At 40.0% G+C, this 27,586-nt stretch overlaps 2 protein-coding genes across 2 annotated transcripts in view; one reads left to right on the forward strand and one right to left on the reverse strand.

Annotated features, from left to right (window-relative positions):
- hs6st3b (heparan sulfate 6-O-sulfotransferase 3b) overlaps positions 1-27,586 on the forward strand; it is a 107,073-nt gene that overhangs the window by 18,473 nt on the left and 61,014 nt on the right. The window lies entirely within an intron of this gene.
- On the reverse strand, positions 1,827-8,617 carry LOC117819967. Its single transcript, XM_034693538.1, has 8 exons — positions 8,406-8,617; positions 5,759-5,848; positions 5,170-5,378; positions 3,424-4,472; positions 3,204-3,273; positions 2,930-3,104; positions 2,217-2,379; positions 1,827-2,032 (listed from the first exon to the last, which is right to left on the reverse strand). The coding sequence occupies exons 3-7, from the start codon at positions 5,372-5,374 to the stop codon at positions 2,217-2,219; spliced, it is 1,662 nt and encodes a 553-aa protein (XP_034549429.1). The 5' UTR covers positions 5,375-5,378; positions 5,759-5,848; positions 8,406-8,617; the 3' UTR covers positions 1,827-2,032.

Here is a 27,586-nt window from a genome sequence, read left to right on the forward strand (position 1 = left end):
TGTCTCAACCCCAGCTTACCAATGTCCAAACCCATATTGCATGTAGCCTTTTTAATTGCTCTGCATGAGCATACTCATGCAGTTACCTGCATAGTGTACATTGCAGTACTGCCTGTCACCAGTAGGTGGTGCTGCGACTTTAATAACTGTGTGTCAGTGATCGGGCCCTAATAAGGCTCCCTGTTGGTTTAAGGATATAGGTGCAAGAGGCTTTTTTGTGCTTCCTGATGCCCTGAATGAGCATGTCTGACATCGTACATGTACACTGTAAATTATTTTCCTGTAAATTAACGGTAAAGTGCTGGCAGCAGAGACGCCAGCACTTTACCGTTAATTTACAGTAGTCATACTGTGAAATTACTTTACAGCCTAATACTGTAAACATAAACTACAGTATATTTCTGTCATTTGTTTTATTTACAGTAAAGTGCTGGCAGCAGAGACGCCAGCACTTTACTGTTATTTAACAGTAGTCATACTGTGAAATTACTTTACAGCCTATTACTGTAAAAAATATAATACAGCATATTTCTGTATGTTTTTACAATTTACAATAGAATACTGGCAGCAGACACACCAGCTACATTGTATTTCTACAGTACACATACATTTTTCACAGATTGCATGGTAAAAATACAAATGAGGTATATTTATGTGATTGTTTGAGATTATAGTAACATTCTGGTTAGGGGGTTGCCAGTAGATTACTTTAAATTCCCAATTTTTGCTCTAGACAGGCATAATTGATAATAAAGTAACTCAATTAAGCAGTTTGAAATGTCTAAAATCCCAATCATCAATGCAATTATAGCATTAGAACCTTAATGTTCTGTGGGCTTCAGCATTCGGCTTAAAAATGTGCGTTAGTGTAATTAATTATGCAAAAAAAAACATCAACAGAGAAAGGATATAAATCTAACACACCTTTATTTAAAAGGGAAGTGTCAACAGACATGTAACTGTCAAAAACAATGGCAGAAAACATTGATGACCCAGAGAAACAAACCAAAAGAGATTTGAGAAACAAAATAAAAAGTGCCTAGTCCGCTCAAATCAATAGGATTTTTTTCTTAAATTGCATGTCAGACTGTCCCTGTACCAAACGAGAAAACACCTGAGACATAAGATGTATTTATATGTATATGAATTTGTAGTTGTAACAGTATTAATTATAGGTGAAATACTCACCAACATGAACTTGACTCTAGCAACATTTGGAAAACAAACTCTACTACTAAGAACATTTTGAAATGTGTATTTAGACTATTCTGAAGCGAAACATCAAAGACATTTTAACAAATATACATCAAAAGCAAAATTTGAGAAACAATTTTAGGTATGGTATTGTTTACCTTTTTAAAATAGTCCTGTGAGGTAGGCTTTATGACCTCTAAAATAGTCCTGTGAGGTAAGCTTTATGACCTCTAAAATAGCCCTGTGAGGTAAGCTTTATGACCTCTAAAATAACCCTGTGAGGTAAGCTTTATGACCTCTAAAATAACCCTGTGAGGTAAGCTTTATGACCTCTAAAATAACCCTGTGAGGTAGTCCTGTTGACCTCTAAAATAGTCCTGTGAGGTAGGCTTTATGACCTCAAAAATGGTCTTGTGAGGTAGGCTCGTTGACCTCTTAAAATTTAAGAGGTCAACGAGCCTACCTCACAAGACCATTTTTGAGGTCATAAAGCCTACCTCACAAGACCATTTCAGAGGTCATAAAGCCTACCTCACAAGACCATTTTAGAGGTCATAAAGCCTACCTCACAAGACCATTTAAGACTTAAATAGTCCTGTGAGGTAGGCTCGTTGACCTCTAAAATAGTCCTGTGAGATAGACTCGTTGACCTCTAAAATAGTCCTGTGAGGTAGGCTTGTTTACCTCTTTAAAAAGTCCTGGAGGTAGGTGCATATTTTACTTAACTTCAGAGTCTGGGTGGGAGTGAAAAGTCCTGATTCAAAGAGGAAGAGTGTGGTTCAGGTAGAGATGATCATCACTTTGCTAGTTGTTCCTCTCACTGGATTTATTGTTGCCACTGTAAAACAGCAACAAACAAAATAATTACTCAAAAATAACTCTAGATCAGGAATGTACAATAACAATGCCTAATCAATGCCTATTAAGCTGATAATACCAAAATCTCTCGTGGACCTATGTGTCAACATCAGTGTGGAAAACAGCACATGGAGTAAAAGAGAGATGAGAGAGTGCTCACTGACCTATATGAAGTCCCATTCAAAGTCAATGAGGTTCTTCAGTAGTGTGGAGACGTGTGTATTCACTGTCACAGTCTTCTTCTGGACCATCTCACCAGTCTTCTTGGAGACAACCTTGCCCCGGATGGCCTTTGATCCTCTCTCTGGATTGATACCAATAAAGCGCCTGAAATTACAATAGTCTAAGTTCAGAGACTTAATGGAAACCTATTAGGAACACTTAATAGTCTTAAAGGGATTGTTTGGGTTTTATAACATAAGGTAATATGAGTTACTAACCGGTACTGATATCATGAGTATCAGCTCTACTGCATAAGAATACAGTAGACAATATATTGAAGAAATAGAGAGATCGGACAAGAGCATCAAAAGCAGAATAACTCAATATATGTTGTATTCTTGAGTGAATGGTTCATGTTCTTTATGTGTTGTAGCTTGAAATGTTTTTATTCCCTAACCCCATGTTCTGCTGCTAATTTGTTTAACAACTGACTGGCTGGCAGGGAGATTTCTGATTACAGGACTGCCTGCCTGAGTTAATGTCTGTGTCAATATAGGTAAGTAACTAATAAGTAACTAATACCATCTTGTGTTAAAAAAATCTAAAATATTTCTTTAAGTGTGTAGTTATGATTTGTGGTTATCAGGTTACAAGAATTGCAATTGTCCAAAAATTGAAACCTATAATGATTACAAGGAAATGAATGGAGTCTTACCTCTGAATGAATTCCAAAGTGCAGGCCACCTCTTCTTGATACTGAAGGTTGAAGATATAGTATATCGCAAACACAGCAGCAAGTCCCGTCAAAAAGGTTGGAGTGATGCCCTCAGATATGACATGGCCCTCAAAGGTGATCATCCAGCGTCCAGTCATGAGCTGCCCTGTTCCACCTGAAACTTCAAGTAGTAGCAATATCAGAATGCATCTCACCTTAAACATCTGTAACTAAAGAACAATGGTTGATCTGATTTATAATGTCTAATGCATACCAGGCAGTATCAGGCGAGGACTTGCAGGTAGAGCGAGGGTAGTCTCAATATCAGCTGGGGTAGCAGACATCTGGGAACAGATAAAGACAAAGTAAACTACCTCAGGACCGAGAGGTAAAAGAAGTGGGCTTCTGGAGTTTCTTCAGTCAACCTGCTGTGAATAAATAGATAAGTCATTCAAAATTAAAAACACAGGCCAAGATAGACAATATAAACTTACATCTGTAAGAAGGACCAGCCCTGTTATCTTCTCTCCAAAGTGTGCCATAAGCAGCTGCACAACACGAAGTGCCATCTCATTATGTTCACTATTAGAAAGGACATCCTTGACATCTTTGTTGGTAGGTTTCCCAATGAAGTACTGTGTGATGGCCCTCCCACATTCCTCCATACTGAGTTCCAACATACGGAGCACATTGATGTCTGTGAGCAACTCAAAATGAGCATATATGCCCCTTTGAGTGAAAAGAAAAGGCCATTTGTTTCTCAAATCTTCAATGTCAGGTGGTGGAAGTGCATTTATATGACAACGTTGAAGACAGAATGTGAGATCCATTAGATTTTTGACCTCTGATCTTTCAGCTCCACCTATACCCTCCTGTCTGTAAATCTCAACAAGTCTTTGGCGGTTCTGCTCCACAGTCTCATTAGTTTCTTCTGGAGGGAGCTCTGGCTGAAATCTTGTGCATCCATAAGTGTCAGTTGGCCCCCTTTTGTTTGCAGACCTTGATCTAGAGGCTCGGTGGAGTGTATAGCTTCCGTCACGGTTCACATTCTCGATTCTGTTTTTCACTTGAATCAAAAGTGATGTATACCCTCCACCCAAAAGTGACCCGTCTGCTGTCATATCAGCAAAACTCTTTGGGTACTGCCTAATGATTTTTCGAATCACAGTGATGCACTGTGTGCGAGTAGGGTTTGCCTCACACTTCCTCATTTCATCTACAAGTACTCGTACCATCTGTCTTCGCTCCACCGGTTTAGGTCTCTTGCCGTCTACAATTGCAGAACGTATTTCCTGTGGCATTTGTTCCCAAGGGACCTGGAATGTTTCTGGCCATGTTTTCAGTATTTGAGATGTGGAAGGTTCGTTGCTTGGATTGCCGGTTCCTGCCTGGCTTGACAATAATGCAGTGGTCGACAGCTGTGATGTGCTAGAATAAGTCGAAGTGCCTGGTGATGGTGATGAAGACTCAGAGACTGAAAAATCACTACTCAGTGGTGAAGAGGTTGGAATAACTTGCAGATCCAACGTAACAGTCTCCGTCTCTACAAAAAAACAAAATAAACAAAAAAAGATTTAGGGTACATCCCTAATAAGAAATATCACAGTCTTTCATATTTTTTGTATTTGTGTGGTGATTCAAAGTGGCCTGGCCTCAAGACTATTAACTCAGATACTGTCACATACCATAATAGCAAGATAGATTTGGTTAGTTCTTAAAAGACGGAAGTTAAAAACAACACGATTGATGTAAACTCTGAGGCACTTCCAGATGACATCAATCTGCTTTGCCTCTGTGATAGGTCAAACATTTTACAGTTAGGCATAGAGATTGCATCAGTGAATCAGTTGAGGACCAGCTTGTGTCCAGATCCCTATACATTGCCAAGTGCTAAAGACAGAGAGCAAGAGAAAGCAATGAAGTTTTCTGAGTAACTGTTACAGTAAATGTAAAGGTATTGTCCAATACCTTGTATTGAGCTGATCTTTAACAAGAAACAACACAATGATAAAACATGAGGTGAAATCTTAAGAAAAATGTTTATGAAAATGCAGAAAAATAAACTATGGTTTGGTATGGTTTCTGTTATGTTACATGTGGCTCCTGGTATCTGGGTAAATTATTTACCCATTACCAGTACCTGTAAACCATTTTAGTATGATATGAGCCTGATAACAGATAATAGTATAAGTGTTGGTGAAGCCTTACTTTAATGTGACACTGAATTAACCATACATTACCTAATTTAAATGCATCCAGGAGTTTTCGGCACTGAATGACAGGTAACAGATCAGCAATGTCTTCCTGCTGTACATATCTTAAATCTTCTTTTGACTCCAAGCCAGAGCTCTGAAGTTTAGAAACGATTAGCCCCTGGGTCTCTTCAGAGAGATTTGGCAAGGTCTTGCAGATGATCTTCTTGATTTCCTCACTCAAGTTAGCCATTATTCTGGAATAAAAGGACAGAATGGTGAAGAATTATCCTTGGTGTGCCATGGGTAGTGTACTCAGGCAAGGGATAGTAATCTAGCAGATTCTCCTGATTAACACAACAGTAGCTTATCTGCATCAGTGTAAGGCTATAGACACCCATGTCAGGAAAACGTCTGGCATGATATTTTTCAGCTATAAAATATACTGCTGACTCTTTATGAATGAGAACCACTTTGATTTTTCCCATTACAAGCCCTTCATCATCATCATCGATCACAATGAACATGTTCTTTTTGTATTTTGTACCCTTCACAGTCACTTCATGGGCTATCAGAGTGTTTTCAGTCTCAAAACTATGATGTGCAACTGCCTCTCTGATGTCATCATTGTAGTCACCTGAGAAAAACTGTGTGCCCTTCTCCACTGAAACAGCTGGAGGAAAGAAGTTGCCGGCACTCAGAAAGGCCTGTAGAAGCTGATGTCTCTCTGCAAGAGTAGAACATGGATTCTTAAAGTTACGCAATTTCCTCAAACACTGTTTAAAATATGTGTGTTTGCTCTCAAATCGTAATGTCCATAGACGAATGAGTGGCCCAAACTGGACAATGAGCTCTGGATAATGACTGACATAATGATGTTTGGGTTTCAGTGGGTGGTGAGGAAAGGCTAGCTTTCGGCAATACAAATATTCATCAATAAGAACTCTTAGATAGGCGATCTGGCCAGTTGAAATAGCTGGTGCACAAATGAGCTCCACAACTTCTCTAAGTTGCAAAACCAACTGCCATATTTCGTTGTCACCTGGCTTTTCTATTTTGTCTCCAATCAAGACAGGCAACATTCTGAGCAAACACCAATTTTGCACAGCATGTCCCCCAAGTTTTCCACCCTCTGGATTAACCTCACAAGGTTTGTCGTTAGCATCCTTACCGAGATACTTGAACTGATTTATTCGTCGATTCAACTCAAGATAGCTGAACTGTTTATCCACCTTAACAAGATGGTTAATGTACAATGCCATATCAGAGGATACAATGCCTTCAAAAAGATCATGGCCAAGGCATGGAGGTAACCCTGGCTGACATACATGGAAGTAATTGAGTGTGTTAAACACAGAGTCAAATTTAACACCTACACTATGTGAAGATTGTCCTTCACTGCTCTGGACATTATCACTGTAGGACTGCCTGGTGCGTTTACTGCCCTGGAACAAAGGATCTGCATTGAATGCTTCTCTGGTGATCTCACAATATCTGCAGAAGTGTGAACTCCTGCTGAAATTTTCAACAAAACCTCCTATGTTATGTGAGCCTAGATTGTCCCCTGCAATGGCACACAAAGTTCCCTTGTAGACCTTTCCATCAGACAGGGTAATGCCATTGAGCTCAAGATCTTTAAGGTCATTGACCAGAGAGCCCATAATCAAGTCTTGACCAAAATACTTAAAGTCCTGTTCTCTGCAGAGAAGAACAAGTTGCATGTGATCAGTGCTCGATCTATTGTGTGGCATTACATCTGCAAGAGTGAGATATATTGCAAGTATCTTATGTTTTTTCTTCCCAGATCCAAGTGGGTTTACCACTTCAAATGCATCCTGATATAGGATCAAGCTCAATGATGAGCTTTCTGTCTGGAAGAACACACTGTCTACAATATTTTTACCATCCCACACATCCCGAAGAATATCCTCAGAACCTTTACTGGAGTGTACTTGCTTATATTGTTCCCGCACTGACTCACAATGAAAAAGAGATTCAATTGTTTGTTTGATAGGAACATACTGAGCAAAACACTCTTTGCCTGCTTCATTCTGTCCTAGACAGATCTGAACTGGCTCAATATAATTAAAGCTGTTCTTGAAAACTGTTTTTCTTCTCTGGTCACTTTTCAGTGACTGAGTGTTGCAAGCCCGAAAGAGATCCTCAGTTTTCAGGACATTGGTCACATTGCTTGTGTCAGCTTCCGAAACACCAAGTGTAACCAACTTCTCTTTCAGTTTGAAAAGCAAATGTGACTGGCTGATATCATGTATTTCCTGAAAATCTTCAATAATTGTCTGAATGACAGAGGATGGAAGCAATAACTTTGCTTGTAATTTCAAATAAAACAGGGCTACATTTCTCAAGAACTGGGATTCATCAGCGTTTTCTGCATACACCTCTGACTGCTCATCAATTGCATCACTGGGAGGATCAATCTGCATATCAGACTGCTCTTGTTCACTCTCATGGGAGATGCCAGGATTCACAACTGAATCAGCCAGATTTTCCACAGCACCAGTTTTATGTTTCCTACTCATGTGTGATGTGAATGTTGATAAAACTGTAAAGCTCTTGTCACAGTGTCTGTAAGGACAAGCCACTGTTTTCCCCTCTCTGATGTGTATTTTCAAATGAGAGTAAAATTCCTTCAAGTTCTCACTCCTTGCACTGCAGAAATCAACCTGACATGCTAGTTCAACTACACACACAGGCCTGACCACACGTGTGTCTTTATGTCTGTAAGTGTGAGACTTAAAGGTTGAAAAATGTTTAAAAATCTGACCGCAATCTGGCAAAACACACTTAAAAGTTAAATTAGGTGTATTTTTATGAATTCTCATGTGCCTCACATGAGCCAATATCGTGGCACAGTTATGACTACAGACCCGACAGAGAAACATTTTTGCAGCCAATGCGGGAAAAAAAAAAGTTGCCTACACAATTGCCAGACTTTGACTTTGGGGTATTTGCATTAGCTAACATAAGCTAACGTTAGCTAGCCGCTTCCTTACTGCTACTCTTAATTAAATTCTCAGATGAGCCAGAACAGTTAGCATTTGATAAAACACGGGTGACGGGGCACGTAAATATATAAATGTTTGAGCTAACGTTATTCAAGTCTCAGCCTAAATCATAAGTGACATTTTAAAATCATACACTCATGTTAGCGCTAGCTAGACATCTTGCTTAACATCAGTTTGATTTCAAACAATATTTTTGTTCAGGCAAACTCTCTGAATAAGATAAGGTTACTGACTAGGAAAAAGATTGATCAATGTTACCTTCTACTTTGTAGATGCACAGCTCGATTGATGCAGATGGCATGTGCTCCAAAGTGTGTCCTCTGAAATGCTCCTCAGAAATGCGTCCACCTCTGAAGAAACACCCACTTTTCCACAAATACTGTAGTGTACTGTAAATTAAAACATTAGCATACTGTTATGGGTCTTTGTGCTGTCGCTTCGAATTGACCGGACCACAATGCATTGCTAACTACAGTACAAAACCGTATTACATAAAAACAGTAGATTAGTGCTGAAAATTGGCTGTAAATTAACAGCAATTGCTTACAGTGTAGCTTAAAAAAAAACCCTCTGGGGAGGGGTACCGTTTTTTTAACCCTTAAGGGGGCACTATGGAGCATGCAAATTTGGCTTTGAAGTGGCGGAAGAATCCTAGCGATCCCTCGGGATACAATAGGGCCTCGCCACCACTGTGTGTCAGTGCACGGGCCCTAATGAATCACCACTTGTTGGATATCACTAGATACATGGCGCATTCCCCCACAAAATATGACAACAAAATTTAAGTCACTTATGTAGATACTTCAATACATAGAGAAAACATGATCAGTCGTTATAATAACTACCAATAATAGGCCCCCAGAATAACAACAGGTGGACCTAAGACTAACATTTTTAAGCTGTTTAACAATAGCGCACTGTTAACAATCAATATCTAACAGCTAGTGCATAGTGCACACATTATGTGATATTTACTTGGCAGTCAATTGATTTTTTTCTTTGTCAGCCAATCCAACAGTATACAAAGGGGTGTTCCCTATCAGTTGGCACCATAGACTGTATAAAAAAAAGGACTTAGTATACATGATGTCACCCATCTGTTCCTGAGCGCTGTTTTGAAGCCAATCGTCAGCGGGCGCCATATTGGAAATGCTGAACACAACCAAATTTAGTCAGAGCTAGCGTGAGGTTAAGAGGCAGGCCTTTAGCCTTTCCGCTAACAGCTACAGGGTGTCAGCCATGTCCTTATTTGGGCAAAACTCGTAACTTTAATATCCTTGAAAATACTGAGTTATAAAAAATGTCACCCCCCGTACAGTGAGTGCTGATAAAGAAATTAGCTACTCAGACCTAAACCATTTTTTTAACCAGGCTGTAAAATGTTTATTATTGCTGCAAAGATCGTCTTTTATGAATGGGCGTGTATGTGGTTTCCGGTGTTTCTGCAGCCAGCCACAAGTGGATGCTCGATGAGCTGCAGTTTTTACCACTTCCGCATGGGCTTCATATTTTAAGACCAGAGGGTGCTGCTTGGTTGGCACAGGTGATGCAGGCACACAGAGATAACAGCGTGCAAGCTAGTATTCCGGTGTAGCGAGTTACCGTACTAATTGGTGACTTCTCTGTTGTTGTCATTGTGGGCCTCCATTAATTGAGATAGTAATACTTTGTAAAACTGACTTGTAATTCTAGTGTGGACTAGCAAGGTTGATGATTTTTAATCAACAAAATGCACACACCCTTAGTCTGAAGACGTGAATTAAAGTTAAATCCACATTACATGGCTGCCAACGGCTTCAGAGATTACATTACAGCTTATGCGTTCTGCCCCCTTTGCTCTCCACAGGACTCTCATTCATGGAGACGATGTCTGAATCTATTTTGGAATTATGTTTGTCTCACATCTAAAGTCCATTGTAAAACGTGGACAACAAAGAAATCCCCTGACGCCGACACTGAACTCTTTTAGTGTCTCTGAGAACATTTTATAGCTTTTATCATTCTTTTATTGAGACTCTTGTAACATTTTCTTTTATTTGCTGGTTTAATGGGTTGTCCGTGAAGGACAAGAACAGTCTTAATTACTTTGTCAAAGTCTGCTTCAAGATCATTGGAGTCCAGCAGAAAGACTTCAGCTCCCTCTGGAAAAAAACGGGTTGGTCCAGAGAGCCAGAGGAATTATAAATCATTGCAACCACATTCTCTCATCTGAGTTCTCTTCAATGCTGTCTTTTGTTCTTCCTGCTATCAGGCTGCTAAATGCTGATAGAAGTAATTGACACACAGGTCTACATCTGCTGTCACTGACATGTCTGAATGCTTTCATTGACTGTTTGTTTGTTGTTTAATGGGTAGGCTGAAAAACTGAATTGTCCTTCAGGGATATATAAAGTTGTTTGAATCTTGAATCTGTTTTCTAGTTTCAAACCAAGGTGAATGATGCTACTCAGACAAACCAAACTGCTACACTTTGAATACAGAAATCTGGCCCCATGCCCACAGACTCAACATTTTCATACATAATCTGTAAATAGAGATTAGTAGAAAGGTATGTTTTTAAAATATGCTACCAAACACCCCCATTCAGTCAACATGGCAAACAGTTAGTGTGTTCGATCTGTTTGTATTTACCGTGTTTCAAAGCGAGTCCAACAGCCATCTCTGCTCTGAATTGAGATAGGAGGAAGCCAAACTCTAAGCAGCTGTTCCAGCAGCAGCAGCAGCAGCAGCAGCAGCAGCCTGTGGCCTTTCCATGTAGATGATTGATTCAGGTGCGGCGAGGAGGGAGGGGAGGGATCAGGCTTTGGGCTATGTCCGTTAATCACACTGTATTACCACACAGGAGGCATTTATCACCAAACACCAAAGGCCTCAGTCCACGGGGAACACTGAAACCAATCTCCCCACTTACATGCAATCCATCCAGGTCCACGAAAAGCAGCATTGTTGAGTGCGACCACATCCATTTTCTCTGTAAGAGGGGGATGTTCCAGGAAAAAAAAGTAAGAGGAAAAGGAACAGAGAAGAAAGGAAGGTTTGAAGAGACTTCAGGAGAAGTCCTTGGAAAGCCCTTTACTGTGTTTTTTTTCTTTATCGTATCCTAAGTCACAGCCCTGTGTGGTGTTGATGCCTCAGCAGGAAGTTCAAGCATATAGCTCCGCCCCAGGCATTCAGACCTAAAACAGCCCTGCATGAAAACACTGTAAGACTTTGTTGCTAAAGCTCCCCACCAGGGTGGCTACTTCTGGGATGACGATGAAACACATTTCATTTTATCTTTGATTGCAGGGAAGGTAAACAGTGAAATGCAGTGCCTCCACCATTACTTTTTAACTTATGCAGTGCCTCTTGGATGACACTGCTGTGGGTGCAGAAAAAGTTGAGCCAAGCCAAGTTCTCTTTTTTTTTTGTTTTGTGTTGTTTTGTTTTATTCCAGGGCCCTCAGTCTCTCTGTGTTGACACATCTGGGGTACCAGCACAATACCCGCTGAAATTAATAGGGAGGCTGAGATTTTTGACAAGGTGCTGTTGTTGTCTGGATATAGCCTGGACTCATGAGTGTCTTAAGCCTTGCCCTTTTTTGCAAGGCACAACAGCATGTCCTGTTAGCCATCAGCTATAATCAGTTCCTATGATCAACATAAATCAGTCTAGTTGCTGCTCTGGTGTTGGGCTGATACAGACATACCTAACACGATCATTAATAACATTTAAGCATCATCACTTTTGTAAGACAGATTTTAATAAAAAAAACTAATACAGACACTAATTATCAAATCAGTCATGTGTTTCCTCTGGATTTATTCAGCATTTTCCGACTTTAAGAGGCGGTCTGTGAATCATAGAGATATGTACAAATATATTTTGAATGAAGTGGAGAAATAATAAGCAGCTTGGTGAAATAAAAAACATCCGGGACATCTTCAGCCTTAAATGTGGTGATACATTCAATTCCTAAGTTACTCGTACTAACGTTAGTGTCATCTGTAACATCCTGTACATTTACTTCACAGTAAGATTCTCTATTAGCGGCCAGGTAATGACACAGCTTACAACGTTGTGCAAATTAAGCATGACTAAGTACTTTGTTTATGTGTGTCTTTGTAACAAAGACTGCAACCAGCTCTGATGTAACCAAGGTCCAGAACTTTGTAGATTTATATGCATTTGGAAAATCTGTGCTCTGAGTATGATCCTCCATTTGTCAAGTTTTTACTATCAGAGACGTCTAGCAATACAACAACAACCACTCTTCTTCTTCTTCTTCTTCTTCTTCTTCTTCTTCTTCTTCTTCTTCTTCTTCTTCTTCTTCTTCTTCTTCTTCTTCTTCTTCTTCTTCTTCTTCTTCTTCTTCTTCTTCTTCTTCTTCTTCTTCTTCTTCTTCTTCTTCTTCTTCTTCTTCTCTTCTTCTTCTTTTCTTCTTCTTCTCTTCTTCTTCTTCTTCTTCTTCTTCTTCTTCTTCTTCTTCTTCTTCTTCTTCTTCTTCTTCTTCTTCTTCTTCTTCTTCTTCTTCTACTTCTACTTCTACTTCTTCTTCTACTTCTTCTACTTCTTCTACTTCTACTTCTAACTGGTGCATTTTTTGTGGCCAACCCACTGAATTCTAAACGTGTGTGGTTTGTACTAGTTTGTCACTAATTACTACAAACTGCACCATACATTTTCTTACCTCTCCTGTAAGTGCACAAAACAAAGCCAGTAATTCCAGTTATGTTATGCTAACTACATATTAACAGTACATAGGCTATGTATAAATTAGGGATGGGAATTTACTGTAATCCTTGTAATCGATTACTCAAATTTCCTAATGAACAATTATTCGAGTACTCGCAATTATTTATTTTTTTAACCATAAACAAAAATAAATGAACCTGAACTGTAGTAAGTTCTGCTGCCTTTTCTTCATACATCTTTTCCACTTTCGTAGTTGTTGTTCTCTGTGATGGTAGCTTGTTCTCCGACTGGACTAACGCGATCAGCTCTTTGAAGCCTTCTCCTTCCACAAAACTTAATGGGAGCATATCTCCAGTTATCATTTTGGTTATTATCAGGCTAATCTTCTCTCCGCTGTTTTCTCCTTGTGCTTTAAGCGTATGTGGTTAAGCATCAAACTAGTATTTCTATGGTATGTAAGTTTTAACGCCACATATCTTGCACTGCACATTAACTTCATCATTTTTCCAAAGCACTTCCAGACATTATTTTTTATAACTGACATGTCGCAGGTGTCGCAGACGGTTCGTTTGTTGTCCTTTCGCTTTCGGTTGAATAACGTGTTCCTAGAGAGTTCCCGTAGCTGCCGTAAAACACTTGTTTTTGCTGAAATCCGGCTCGATGTGTTCTAAAGCTGAAGATGTGGACGGAGAAGTCAAACGTTTATATCCCGTTAATTATTTTCCTACCTAGTATATTCAGTTAGGTGAAAACAAAAAGCACATGGTCACACATGTAACACTGTATGATTATCTTGCCAGGTGCGCGAGTAACAAAATGCTATTCGAATAATGGGGTCAACGGCGAGTACTCAAGTACTCGAGTAATCGTACCCATCCCTAGTATAAATATAGAAACCTAAAAACTAACCTTTAAAAATAAATAAAAATTCTATTTGTGCAAAGAAAGGTATAGAAGTACTTTTAAGATATCAATAAATGAATTAGCCTCAGCCAGAGTGCAAATTTTAGTGGAAAATAAAAAATGTTATAGAATAAATGACAATATTGCACGTGGTTGTTGAGATATTGCACTGGAAATCAAGGATTGCACATGTATGTGATGTATCACAGGAGTCTTTAGTGAGTATTAGCAGCCTGCAGTTATAGACTTTCTGCAGTGCTGAAATGTTGCTGAAACTGGTTTGTAAATGAATTGAAATGGTGTGAACATATAAATGATCAAGCTTTATTTCCATAGCACCAAATCACAACAAATGTTATCTCAGAGGTCTAGACCATGGATTCCCAAACTTTTAAGGCTGTGACCCCCAAAATATAGGTGCCAAAGACCCACGATCCCCACTGAACCTGGATGTAATTAAAGGTTGCTTCATACTTCATTTAGCTGGTCTGCAGAAAATTAGCCTAGCTACATGCACACGTGGCTGGGTTTCCTGTGCTGTTATGAATTAACCGCTGCTACTGATGCTTTTGTTAATTAACTGTTAACTAACCCTAACTCCAACCCTAGCCTTAAGAGTCATATAAAGAAAGGCAGAAAACAAATGAAAAATGTATCTGCAAGATTTTATTTTCTGAATGAATTACTTTAAAATATCTATATTTGCAGTAATGGCAATATACAAAATTTTAGTTTACTAGACCATACTTTATATAAACTATTAACCAAGACCCAACATCAAGACAGGGTAACATCTAGTCCCATTTTACAGACGGTCTTATCTCATTTTAATCCACCATGAGCAGAGCACTTTGCAACAATTAGCTAGTTACAGAGGGAAGGAAAATCTTCTTTTTAACAGGCAGAAACCTGGAGGAGAACCAGACTCATGTTAGACAGCCATCTGCCTCGACCCAGTTGGGGTTGGAAAGAGGGCTAGAGGAGATGAAGAGAGAGAGAGATAATAGTGATGAGGTCGATAGTAGTAGTTGTAGCCTCTGGAGTCTACCATGTCCGTAGCAGCTGGAACGCATGTTTAATATGGTCTACATAACACATCATTTCACATTGCCTTAAGTTGTATGCAATATGTCATTGAATGTATATTATATTTTTGTTGTGAACAGTGAAATATTGTAAATTTAACAGGCAATCACATGCCTGTAACCATGTTAAAGGGTTAAGCTCCTTTGTAGACAAAGTGTTCATTGACCTGAGTTTATACTTGAATCACGACCTGTTTTTTTGTGGATCCTTCTCAGTCCTCTTAGTTAGATTGAATAGTCTTTAAACTATGAATGATTGGTTCATAGTTTGTTCAGCTGATACTCTGAAGTCCATTTCCAATCTGTTTAACCCTAGACAAACCCACTATCTTATTCTGAGATTGGTAAATGCAATGTTGCACACTTGACTGTTAAAAAGAAACCTGTACCCTTCACCGATCTACAGATTTGACTGCAGACAAAAATGTCTTACATTCTTAATTAGCTTTTGCCCGGGGGTATCTCTTTGTGTGTCTTCCTGTGCTCTCAGCTACTGTCTGCTTGTACCATTTGCATTTTGTTTTCAATCTACAAAGCATAACTCTCTGTAAACCCATTGTTCATAACACCATCTATTTGTAAAGAGGACTTTCTTTGGTCTCAATGCTTGAAGAATATTTCACAAACAAAGAGTAGTCCTTTGAATCCTGCTCTTTTGGCAGGCAATTCCAAACTTTTACACAGAAATACGACTGTCTTGGAAACACTTTAAAGCAGGTCAGATTGAATTTCAGATGTCTTTGTTTTGTTTTTTTGTAGAGAAGGCTGAACTATCTATTTTCTCTCCCTCAAAATGATCAGACAGCTCTAATTTTCAACTACAGTCTGCCTCCATACATCACTGTCCAAACGTGTTTACCAGCACACCAAACATTGTTAAGTGGAGGATGATGGAGTGAAATGATCATATGAATGGCTCTTTACTGAGCTGGTGAAATAACAACTTAGTTTATAATGTAAGCCACAACATTCTTGAACCATAGTTTAACTGAATGTCAGCATTGGACTGTTGAGTTAAAGGCATGTCTTGTCTCCATACAGCACTTAATTGAACAAACTTATACTATCCTTTTCGCCTGAGGATTTTCAAACTTTTCTGTCTGGATAGATAGTTTGAGGGCAAATCCTTTGGAATCCCCTCTGTATATCAATTGGCTTGAACTAATATTCAATGACTCCTGGAAACAACACTTTGCTGCATTCCATCCCCCACTATAGTCTTCACATCTCCTGTCTTTCCCTAACTGTCCTATCTGATAAAGAGAACGATGCCCGAAAAATAACGTTGATAATAACCAGTGGGGGATGACAGTGAGGGTGCTGTGAGCAGTGGGTCTGCCAGATCTCAAAAGACAAAACATTTTGTGAAACAGAATGGCGGTTATGCTGGATCTTGAGTGCAGACTTCTCTAACCTTTCACTGCTTGAGTTGTTTGCCTCATTGATTGGTGGTTAGGGTACATACACACAAGAGTCATATATTGAGAGACTTAACAGCTTTTTGTGAGTCTATTTGTTCTTCTGTCTAAGTGCATAGTCATTTAACATCCTTTATCAGGGGGGCTGGAGATTTATGTGTTCCCTGTAAGACGCTTAAAGCCTGGTTTATACTTCTCCTTCGCATGTAGCAGACGCGCACCTCTTCCAAAATGTAACTTTGCTTTGAATCAATGCAGACCGCAAGCCCTGATTGGTCCGCTTGATGGCATTGTTTTTCCTGCATCTACTACACTTTCGGAATTGCCATGCATTTAATCTCCTCTGACATCTCCTCTCATTTCTTCCCTGTAATCATTGTTGTATGATAAACAGCAACATGTATCAGCTCTAAGTTAACAGAATTGGTTGGGAATCTCTGTGAAAAAAGTTACCTGACTATCATATAGCCCAGTTTCCACCAAGTGGTTCACTTCGGTTCGTCTCGGTACGGCATGCATTTTGTGATGTTTCCATTGACTAAAACCGGGACAGGCCCCCAAATTACCGAGCATTACCGTACCACTTTTTGGTACCGTTCTGTTGGGGTGCCAGACTTACCGATCCGACCCCAAAAGGTGGAGCTTGAAACACTGCAGTCTGTTGATTGCTCTAAAGAATCTCCACTTCCTGTGCGAAAACAGTAATGCAGAACAACACATAACCCCACCATGTTCAAATCTCCAGTGGACTTCGGGAAGATATCTTTTTTTGTTTGGAAAATGGCGTCAAGAAACAGCGTTCCATGGTCGAACCCAGAGGTGCAGACTTTCCTCATGTTTTTCTTCTTTGTTGCATTTATTAGCGGAGTACACTGTCACGCTGCCATGACGTCATGCTATTACGTAGCTGACACGGCTATCGGCATCCGGCTTACACGCCACCCACCAAGTAGGGCACGGTTGGCTGTGGAAACGCAAACAGGATCAGGCGTTACCGTTCCGACCCGTACCAAACTGTACTGATTCATTCCAGACCGCTTGGTGGAAACAAGACAATAGAGACCACGCTGTCCTCAGGCATTTCGGCTGAGTATTGCTACATGACACGGACACATCCACGCACAAGTATGTAGTGCTCATGTCCACGTCAGCCGCTGCTGCGTAGGCTGGAAGCAGAAGTATAAATCAGGCTTTATACTTCTGCGTAGGATCAACAGCGTAGCCCACGCCCTAGGCCTGCGTAGCCCCAGTACCTACGCATGTAGCCGACGTGCACCTCCTCCAGAATGTAACTACTGTAAGCATTGAATCAATGCAGACCACAAACCCTTTAAATGGTCTGCTTGGCAGCATTGTATTTCCTGTATTTACAACACTTTTGGAATTGCCGCACATTAGGCGTGCATCATAGCGCGCAAATCACCTTCTGTGACGTCTCCTCTCTATTCTCCCCAGGAATCATTGCTGTATGATAAACAGAAACATGTATCAGCTCTATGCTAATATAATTTGTTTGGAATCACAGTGAAAAACCAAGCAGAAAAGACAATCAGAGAGACCACACTGCCCTCAAGCGTTTCGGCGGAATATTGCTACGTGACAAGGACACATCCACGCACAAGTATGCAGTGCTAAAGTCTGCATCAGTCACTACTGCCTGCAGAAGTATAAACTAGGGCTGTCGAAATTGACACGATATTAACGAGTTAATTCAAATTCTCCTTAACTCCACTAGTTTATTTGACACGCGATTAATGCGTGCACATTTTTTTAATGTAAAAACTACCTCTGCTACTCACCACTGCACTTGTATCAAATTATTTTAGCCTGTACATATTAGTCATGCCTATTTGTCGTTCTTTTGTATTTATAGTTGATGTTATTGTTGTTATTTTTCTTTTATTTTTATTTGTTTGTCTTATTCTTAGGCCTTGTACAAAGAGAGCACAGTTTACCTAAGTCAAATTCCTTGTGTGTTCAAGCATACCTGGCCAATAAAGCTGATTCTGATTCTAATTCTGAACTTGAAAATTATCCCTTTAAGGTACATTTAGAACAGATAAAAAAAATTGAAACAATTTGAAATTAATCGGCAATTAACTATGGACAATCATGCGATTAATTGGGATTGAATATTTTAGTCGATTGACGGCCCTATTATAAACCATGCTTTAGTTAGAGTTTTCATACAGGCAAGCATCCTGCTGGACATTAAAGCATTTACCGAAAACCCCTTAACTAGTTTTCCCAGTCAAATCCCTTCATATTTTAAAATCTCATCGAACTGGATGATGGATTTTAGTTATCTGTGAGCTAAGACAGAGGAACAAATCTCCCTAAAAGTTTGACACTGGTTGGCTTGCAGCTCTCAAAGCACCACCAGTTTTGCAGAAACACAGATTTTTTACTTGTGAATGCTTATCCTGCTCTTAATCAGTCTGAGTCCCAGGGTCAGTGTTTTTGTGCTGGAGAATATCAGCTCAACTTGCAGTCCCCTGAAAGACAGTGGGAGAAATGTCAATTTCAAGTGTGAGATTACTTTGTCCTGTGTTTTGCCAGTTCTGAACCCTGTGTCCCTTTGTTTTGAGCAGGAGGCCTCTGTGGATAATTCCTCCTGCTGGTTTAAACCTCTTGAATAATAAACACTGAAGGGCCATTTTAAGAATCAGTTGGGAAAGTTTGCAGCCTGGTGCAATGTTAGTTCAGCATTGCTGTGCAGAACAATGCAGGCAAAAGGACGTATGTGCAGAGGGTTGGATTGGAGTCTCTCAAATTCTGTTTCAGGGGACCTTCAGTAGCCTATTGGTGGTTTATCATGCTGCGTATTCTGTATTGCAGTTAGAGCTCCATGCACATAGGCATAGTAATTACCCACACATGATGATCAAACTGAATGTCATCCAGAACATCCTATGCTTTTTATCCTTTCACAGACATCTCATTCCTACTTGGTCATTACCATAAAAACTGACTTTATTAAAAAGCAGTTTTTTGAGTTTTAAACTTTTCAACACAGCATCACACAACATTTCCCCCTTATTACCAGCCTCCAGGATCCGCATGCACAAGCTCCACTCACACATTTCCAACATCTGACATTAGCGATGATAATGGTTCTCCCAGTGGGGGGTTGTGTTTAAAGGCTTTAAAATAATATGCCTCTTTACAGCAGGGGTCTGCTTTTGTCCTGAGTGAGAGTAAAAGCTTATAATACCCTGAAAGCTACAATTATTGAACAAATTTTAAGCCCTGGATTGGGACGCTTGATCTATGGGTTGTTGTTTTTTCTCCCTTTAGTTTTTTCAAATTGGCTTCAACACAGTTTAACTCGTCTGATGTACGATTCAGTCAGTACAACTTGATGTTAATTCACATCTTTATCTTGATCAGTTTGCGTGAGCAGGCAGTGGGGATTATGTTCCTCTTAGTCAGACTCATAAGAAGGTTATTGCATTTTCTCCGCAGTGTTAATTAACATTCACTTCATGCCTGTTATTCTCTTCACATGTAATCTGTTGGCATGATTGCGTGTGCCATGACTGTCACTGGAACATGAAAAGCTGCACCACAACAAGAAGTTTGTCCATGGGGAGTCTTTGCCCAAGATCAAGTTGACATTTATATTGAAATGGAAAGCGTGACCACTGTGGGGTTACATGTATGGCTCGGGCTGTAATTGTTTAAACACAAAGGAAAATCCCTGCTCTCCCTTAGGACCTTTACACTGATGCATGATAAGTTACAGCAAACAGACTTCTGTTTGTACAAGGCTTTGATGAGCGGCTGTGTTTTGTCGCTTTAAGTCAACAAGCACATCTGAGGGAGGGTAACAGCAACTGTTTTAATTAATGCACCTCACTCTCAATAAATTTGTCTGCTGTTTTGTCTGGTGAAAGTAGATCAAAGTGAAAGCTGTGCCAGCAGTGTGAGCACTTGCTTTCTCTCATTTTTTTTGTGTGCAAGAGCTGCAGGGAAATGTACATCTTTTTAATGTCACCCAATATTTGGAGGCCTCAGCTCAGCGGAACAGTAGCAGAATGAATCCCCTTGTGTTGACAAGACTGGCAGGGTGTCCAGAAATTTATATTCATAGCTGCAAAATGGAAATGGAACAACCAAGACGGGTGTCCTGCTGTGCCAGCACCACTCATTGATGTGCAGTGGAGGAAAGAGAGTGACATTTAACAGTGTGAGGATGAGCGGCCTCTGACCAGTTTGAATGCTCTGCAGCAGATGCCCCTGCACGTATAGGACCAGGCTAGAGTTTAGGGGACTGATAGAGGGGCCTCACAGTTCAGGGAGTCATTTCAGCCAGCCTCCACCTCAACACAGTCGGGAGAGACAAACAGGAAAATCAATACCCCCACTCAGGACAGTTCACTAGAAGGGCCTCCCTCAGCGCTGCTATCTGTCACAGTCAGTCCCCCGAGCAGGATGGGATGGAAACTGCTGACAAGGTAGGTGTCAGAGCACACTGATCACGCTGTTAGAGAGCGGCTTAAGTCTTGTTCAGCACCACGGACAGCTCCACACTGACAGAAACATAGGGCAAGATCAAAATGTTGTTTTCAGGATTATCTGCCCTTCCCCTCACACCTTCTGAACATGATGTTATCACCTTTTTGAAAGAGGGAAATCAGGATTAGTAAGTAGTTCATAAAATAGGTGCTTTGTCATTTTAACATCTTTTCTGTGTGACTGGAATAAACAGCAAATAATCAGTTTTTTACCATTAGCACATCATGACTGCTCTGATAACCTCAATCTTTATATCATTTAGATTATTCAATGAGAATAATTTCACTACAATAAAATGCTACATTTTTAAAGGAACTATTCAAACTCAAGATAATTACTTTTTGAAACGCTTTGTTTAGTTGTGAAAGTATTTTTCTCAATCACTCTTTATTTGCATATATTTTTTTCATAGTGTCACTCTCAATCCTTTTTGTGCTCCTAGTACTCTCTCATACTTCAACCACAGACATACCCAGGGTGCAAATTTCCAGGGGGGGATGGGGAGGATTTCCCCCCCTCTGATTTTTACCCCCCCCCCTCTGGTTGTACAGTTTTTATCTCCGGGGGGGGATACGTCTCATTCCCCTCTGGTAGTATCAAATGCATTTCCTACCGCCAGCAGATGGTGCCAACCGATAAGTGAACAAATATAAATATAAACAATATAGTTTAGGCTACGTTTTAAGTTTACTAGCAATGTAATGCGAGATGTCTACTGACATGAAACGGCAACAAAGCATTTCTTAATTTTTTTCAGCAAAAATTGAACCGAAAAAGTCAAGAACAGATGGAGGGATAACGACATCCAGCTGCCAGCATCTCTGGAGTTCCACAGGTGGAAGATGCAGCTTTATGTTCACCTATGCCTCCGTCCTCCTCTCCCTACTGCCAAAGCTTGGTGGTAGGAGGTTGCGTTAAGCCTCTGATCGATGGAGAGAGGAACGGGCATTGATCCAACTTATATTAACGGGAGGATGGCTAAAACTGCGAAAAAGTTGAATGACAAAATTAGTGTAACGCCGTAACTTGTTTAAGTATCTCTTCAGAACTGTTAAACTTCAACAGCGTTAACAAGAAACTTAATTAAATCACACTTGAGGGCTGTGGGGAAGAAAGACCACTTGACAACTTCTGCTGTGCATCGTGATGCCTTTAATGACCCTTCATCAACGTAGGACAACAGCACATCGAACTCATGTGACACCTTCACTTCAACTCAAAACCATATCACCCTGAGCAACCTTAAAGAGGCAGTGCAATATATGAAATATACGTATTTTGAACTTCACTAAAGAACCCAATGATACAAATAAAATTTGAATTAAATAAGGATTATTTGGTGAGAAATCTTATTTTACACTGGCATGGCACTTGTTAGAATAGTTTAGGTTGCATGTTATAAAGTTGTTAATTTAATTCTAAATGTTATGACTAATGTTAGATACTTTAAGTTTATTATTAGAAGATTAATAAAATAATTAATATCATGAATATAATTTATGTTTTGACATCTATTGTAATTTTGTAATAACTGATTACTTATGTGAATACATTAACTAATTAAAATACATAATGGCTACATTTTAATGTGTTGGAGAGAGGTTCTTTCAGAAAAAGGAATATTCGTTATTTTTGTTTGCAAGCTTACCAAAATTTGTGAATTTTTTTTGGTAGATATCCCCCCTCTGTTTTTTTCACAAATCCTACCCTGGTTACAGTACTGAAGATACTTAAGTATTCAAAGTACTTTTTAAAATATCTCAAAACATATTTTCACAAAGCATGAGTGCAGTCAAGAATGCATGGGTGTACATTCTGCTACTTTATGTTTATATATATAAAAAAAAATTTGAATCTTAAAAGTATACCATGAAATATAAGTTACTACATGCACAGACAAGTTAAAAAAAAAATCAAAAAATGTTTTGAATAAAACAAGTTTGTAGCTACAGACCTCAACATGCTTTCTCAGGTTAGATGGGGATTTTCTGTAGACTGTGATGATGTTTGTGTGGTAAACAGATCAGAGATTTACAACAATACGAATCATTCATCATTTAAAAAACCTCAAACGTGGGTTTAAAATATGTCCGTGGTGCTCAGGCGGAGAATCATCTTCTTTCTCTGCCATAGCCATTGTTACCACAGCTAAATGAACGGACTGATCTGAATAACGTTTGATCTGTGTTTGCTCTACGCTCAACCGAGGTATGGCTACATCATTTAGACAAACCAAACACAAGGACACCAAAAGTTTATGGTCTTTGAGATCTGATTTCAGGAAAGAACAGAACATTCATCAGCTGACTTCAAAGCAAAAGAAGTGAGTAACTAGAGCATTGATAGAAATGTAGTGGAGTCAAAAGTATGATAATTGTCTCTCAAATGCAGTGGAGTAAAAGTAATGAGTTCCCCCTCCAAATTATACTCAAGTAAAGTACAGATACTCAAAGAATGTACTTAAGTACAGTACTCAAGTAAATTTACTTTGTTATTGTCCAGCAATGGTTAAAATGCTGCAGTTAGAAGAGCAGTGTTTGCATTGTCATCATAAAATGGGAAAATGACTCTGATTAGATGTAATCTGAATGCGTTTGTGGGAGTGCTCTGATAACATGTAATCTGATGACTTTAGGAACAGTTACAGGATGGTAGTCTTTCTGATTAGTTTGGCGAAAGAACTCTGATCATTAGAGGCATGTCAATTGTGTGGTGGTTAGCACTGACAATCTTCAACAAGATAATTCTTGGTTCACATCCTGGACCGAGACTTTCAATGTGAGAAACATTTTTTACACACTGTCTAACATGTGCTTTTAAAAATGTTTAAATGAAAACACCTAAATCTCAGTTAGATATGCACTGCCAGGCAGGCCTGTGGTGAGGTGGCAGGACCTGCATGCTTTCAGTGATATAGTTTAGGGTTCAAATCCTGGACAGAGACTTATTGTTTTGGGAGTGCCATTAAGATATACATGAAAAGACCTAAAGAGACAAACAGAGGCAAAGTGGAAAGGGCTGCTGCCTGAATTCAATGCAAGGGTCCTGGGTTCAATTCCACCAGGGAGAACTGTGACATTATCACATGCCGTAATAATGTAACTGTGATGTCACAGTAAAAAACATTCTGTTTCAGGAGAAAATTTCAAATGTCTCATTTCACACAAACCCTCTCTACAAGCAAGTCACTGTTTGATCGTGTCTGCTCGTTGTTTTCGATTGTGTTTTAACTTTTGCTTCTTGCAAACTTTCACTGGTATCCGCTTTGTTGAGATCATGAACTCCAATATGCAGAGAGCTGAGGCTCAAACCGAAGACGTTTCCAGCCTTTCTGTCCCTGCTGTGGTCACTGTCAGCACTGACCTGGTTGAGGATCTGCTGGTCCAGCTGCTTCTGAAGCTGCACCCTCTGGAAAGCTACACTAGCGCTCATCTAGACCAACAACAACTGCTGACACACTGTCTCCACTTGAGTGCAACAACTCTGGAGACCCTGAGGAAAGACCCTGGTGTCTCTGTGGACGAAGACCTCCCTCCTCCTTCCTGTGAGGCTTGGAGAGCTGTCGCGCTTCTCGTCTGCAGCGTCATGGAGAGGTTTGGGACAACGTACAGGATAAGGAAGCTAGTGCTGAACAAAGACCCGGCACTCCTGAGCTTCATCCCGGACCAAATCATTGAGTCTGTCCTTCAAATCTACAAGGACCAGTCTGAAGATGTGTGGATTCCCCCACAGATACCCTTTGATGAAGATGGCCTGCTTTTCTCCCAGTTTCTTCCTGAGAACATCAAGGAGGAAATGTTGGAACAGTATGGACCCTGGATAAGACACATGAAGATCTTCCAGAAAGCGTTCCCAAAAACATATGACGAGGAGATCCTTGACATCACGGACTCCAGTATGCAGAGAGCTGAGGCTCAGAGCTGCGACAGCTTCAACACTTCCCCTGTGGAAGACGTTTCCAGCCTTTCTGTCCCTGCTGCGGTCACTGTCCCAAAAACATCTGACAAGGAGATCCTGGAGTACCAGAAACCTCTTATTGAGCCTGTTCAGTCCATCCAGGACATTGAGTCTGGGGATGAAAAGGACTTTGTGGTTGATTCTGAAGAGGAAGAGAAAAATGATGGAGCCCAAAACCTACAATTACCTGAACTGTCTGTTGACCAGCTTATGACTGATGATGACCAAACTGCAGAACAAAATCTGCAGACTAACAGAGCTGTGGTGGAGCAATCCACTATCAAACAAGTCCTGTTGAATCTCTTTAAACCCCCAAACTTCTGCACACCGAGGAGTCAGAGGAGACAGGACTTTGATGATGAGATGATAGAGCACATCCACATGTTGCTCCGAAAAGAGGCTAAAAAGTACGGGAAGAACCGAATCTTTCTTAAACGCCTCAACAGCCTCAAAGACCCCAAAGAAGAGGTCAAAATTTGCCGGAAACTGCATCGGCAAATCAAAGCCAGACTGAGAGATGTTTTGCCGAACACCCGCCTGAAGAGAGATGACCTCATGGAGAACGCTCAGGCTGCTTTGTCAGCCTGCAATCTCATATCTTCAGAGATCATGAACTATCTCAAGCCATCTGTGAGTTTCGCGCCTGACACAAAGCCAGGAGACGAGACCCCATACAGCCTCAACATCCCCATCAAGAGGGAAACGACAGAACCAGGCAGAGAGCTGACCCAGCTGGAGCTGCATGCGCAGGAGCAGCAGGCAGGAACCAGAGAGAAGGTCAATACAGAGGAAACCAAGATGAACAGGTTCATCTCTTGGTTCTGTAAACCTTTCAAGAAAAATAAATAGAACAAAAAACAAAGACAATAAGCCCAAGCATCACTGCACTGCAAAATAAAATTTGGCTTTTGCCAGCATTAAGTTGTTGTAGTTGTTGTGAATGTGTCCAACTCTGTGATGAGTAGAAAAACATTTTCTGTGTGGTGAATTGAGCCAATAGAAGCTAGCTAGATGCTAACTCTGGCTCTTCACTTGGATGCTGAGTCATCCTCCAAGCTACAAGGAGTGGGTTTACTGACTTTATAGTAGACTTGTAGTACATTTTTCATAGATTATTTAGATGATAATTCCGTACTTATTTATTGAAAGTGACAACTTAATTGTACCATATGCAGGGTGTTATGATTAATTATAATATTTATTTTTATAGTGCCCTGTGGCCTAGGGCCTAAGGGAATGGCAGAAAAGAACGGAGCCATCAGAATAATTCACAATGTTGATTTTAAAACTGCACAACTTTTGTATAAGGCAAGGAAAAATCTTCTGCCAGGAAATATTCAACGATTATTCTTTGAAAGAGAGGGGGGTTAAAACTTAAGAGGGAAGTTAAGATTAAAGATGGTGAGTGTTCGGACCACAAGGAGAAGTTTCTGTATTTCAATCTGTGGTGTAAAACTGTGGAACCGTCTCAACATGGAGCTACAGCAGTGTCAGAACATAATCCAGTTCAAGAGGTATAAAGAAATGATTTTCATGAGGTACAAGGAGGAAGACAAGTGTTGAGAATCATGAGGGGTTTGTTTTTGATTTAAGTATGAAAATGGGTTATGACGATTTGTTTTGTGGGAGTGCACTAGTATAATGCCAGAAAATAGTGAATGAAGGGGTAGGATTAAATAAGTTTAAACTTCTTCCTACTCCTTTTCACACATGTAAAGTAAAATGTTTCAGTGCTTGATAATGGAACTGCTTGATTTGGGGGATTTTTAAAAAATAAATATTTCTTATTTTTTACTTGTTTTTTTTTCTATTTTACTTTTACATGTTTGAAATAAAGACATCAAATCAAATAAAAAATCTCATGACCACACCATCTCTAAAGTCGTTGGCCTATGTTTGACAAAGGACCTTTGTTTACCTCTTATACTCAGTCTCTGTCTTTTCTGTTAGATGTCTATCTACAAAGTACTCCAAAATAACATACCATGCTCTGTTTTGATACCTTCATCTGTTGAAGCAGAGGTGTGTCCAGACTTCTCTGACCGGGGTGGCCCAGCTGGAGCACTGAAATAGGCAGAGGTGACCAGGGTATGTGTGCACACTAGGGCTGTCAAAATTGCTCCAAAATGACGTTCAAATATTCGCTCTAAAAAAATCCATAGGTTTGAATATTTGCGCATTATGTCAATCACAGGTGGACAAACTAATACAAGGAGACATAACTATTTGTATATGTATTTTTATTTAAGATATAACATGCCTAAAACATACCTACACATTACAAAACAAGTAAATGGCCTATACCTTAACACTTTGAAGACCTCTCGCTCGCTCGCCCCCCCTCTCTGTGCGCAATGTGCTGAATGAGTGCTGAACAAGACTTGTGCGAGCAATTAAAGGTCCCGACTCTTGTCCCTAATATAGGCAGGCTTCATTCAGTGATTGAAGCAAATATTATTAACATTAATTGAAGTTAAAGTTAAAAATGAAAAAGTAGTCCACTTACATTCTTGGCGCTAGTATGAAAAAAAAAGAGGAAAAACTGCATTTTATCCCAGTGTCACTGATTGTCGGGCTCTTTTAGTCCACTGTCAATGTAGGGTCTTATGCCTGACAGGTTATTTGCCAAAAACACGAGACAGTCCACATGTGAAGAGGCTAGATCTCTTTTTATTCACTATATTCCCAGCGGAGGAAAAGACGCGTTCAGAGCGCACTGAGGATCCGGGGACAGAAGGATTTCTCTCTGCTGTCTGCTTCACGCTGTGCATGTGTGACTCCTGTGACCTGTCCCTGACCCGTCCCACTCGCAAAGCAGCCGCTGATTTGTTTTTTTCCACAATCGAATATTAATTTTCACAGTCGAATCTCCGTTTTTATTCGA

Source organism: Notolabrus celidotus, chromosome 10, assembly GCF_009762535.1.
Source record: "Notolabrus celidotus isolate fNotCel1 chromosome 10, fNotCel1.pri, whole genome shotgun sequence".
Classification (NCBI taxonomy): Eukaryota; Metazoa; Chordata; class Actinopteri; order Labriformes; family Labridae; genus Notolabrus; species Notolabrus celidotus.

Excerpts from the sequence above, each read along its gene's own strand:
- LOC117819967 (XM_034693538.1), bottom strand. The coding sequence starts at position 5,374 with ATGGCTAACTTGAGTGAGGAAATCAAGAAGATCATCTGCAAGACCTTG. Across the intron at positions 3,274-3,423 it reads GGCTGGTCCTTCTTACAGAT|ATGTCTGCTACCCCAGCTGA; the intron begins GTAAGTTTATAT and ends ATCTGTTCCCAG. Across the intron at positions 3,105-3,203 it reads TCCTCGCCTGATACTGCCTG|GTGGAACAGGGCAGCTCATG; the intron begins GTATGCATTAGA and ends TTGAAGTTTCAG.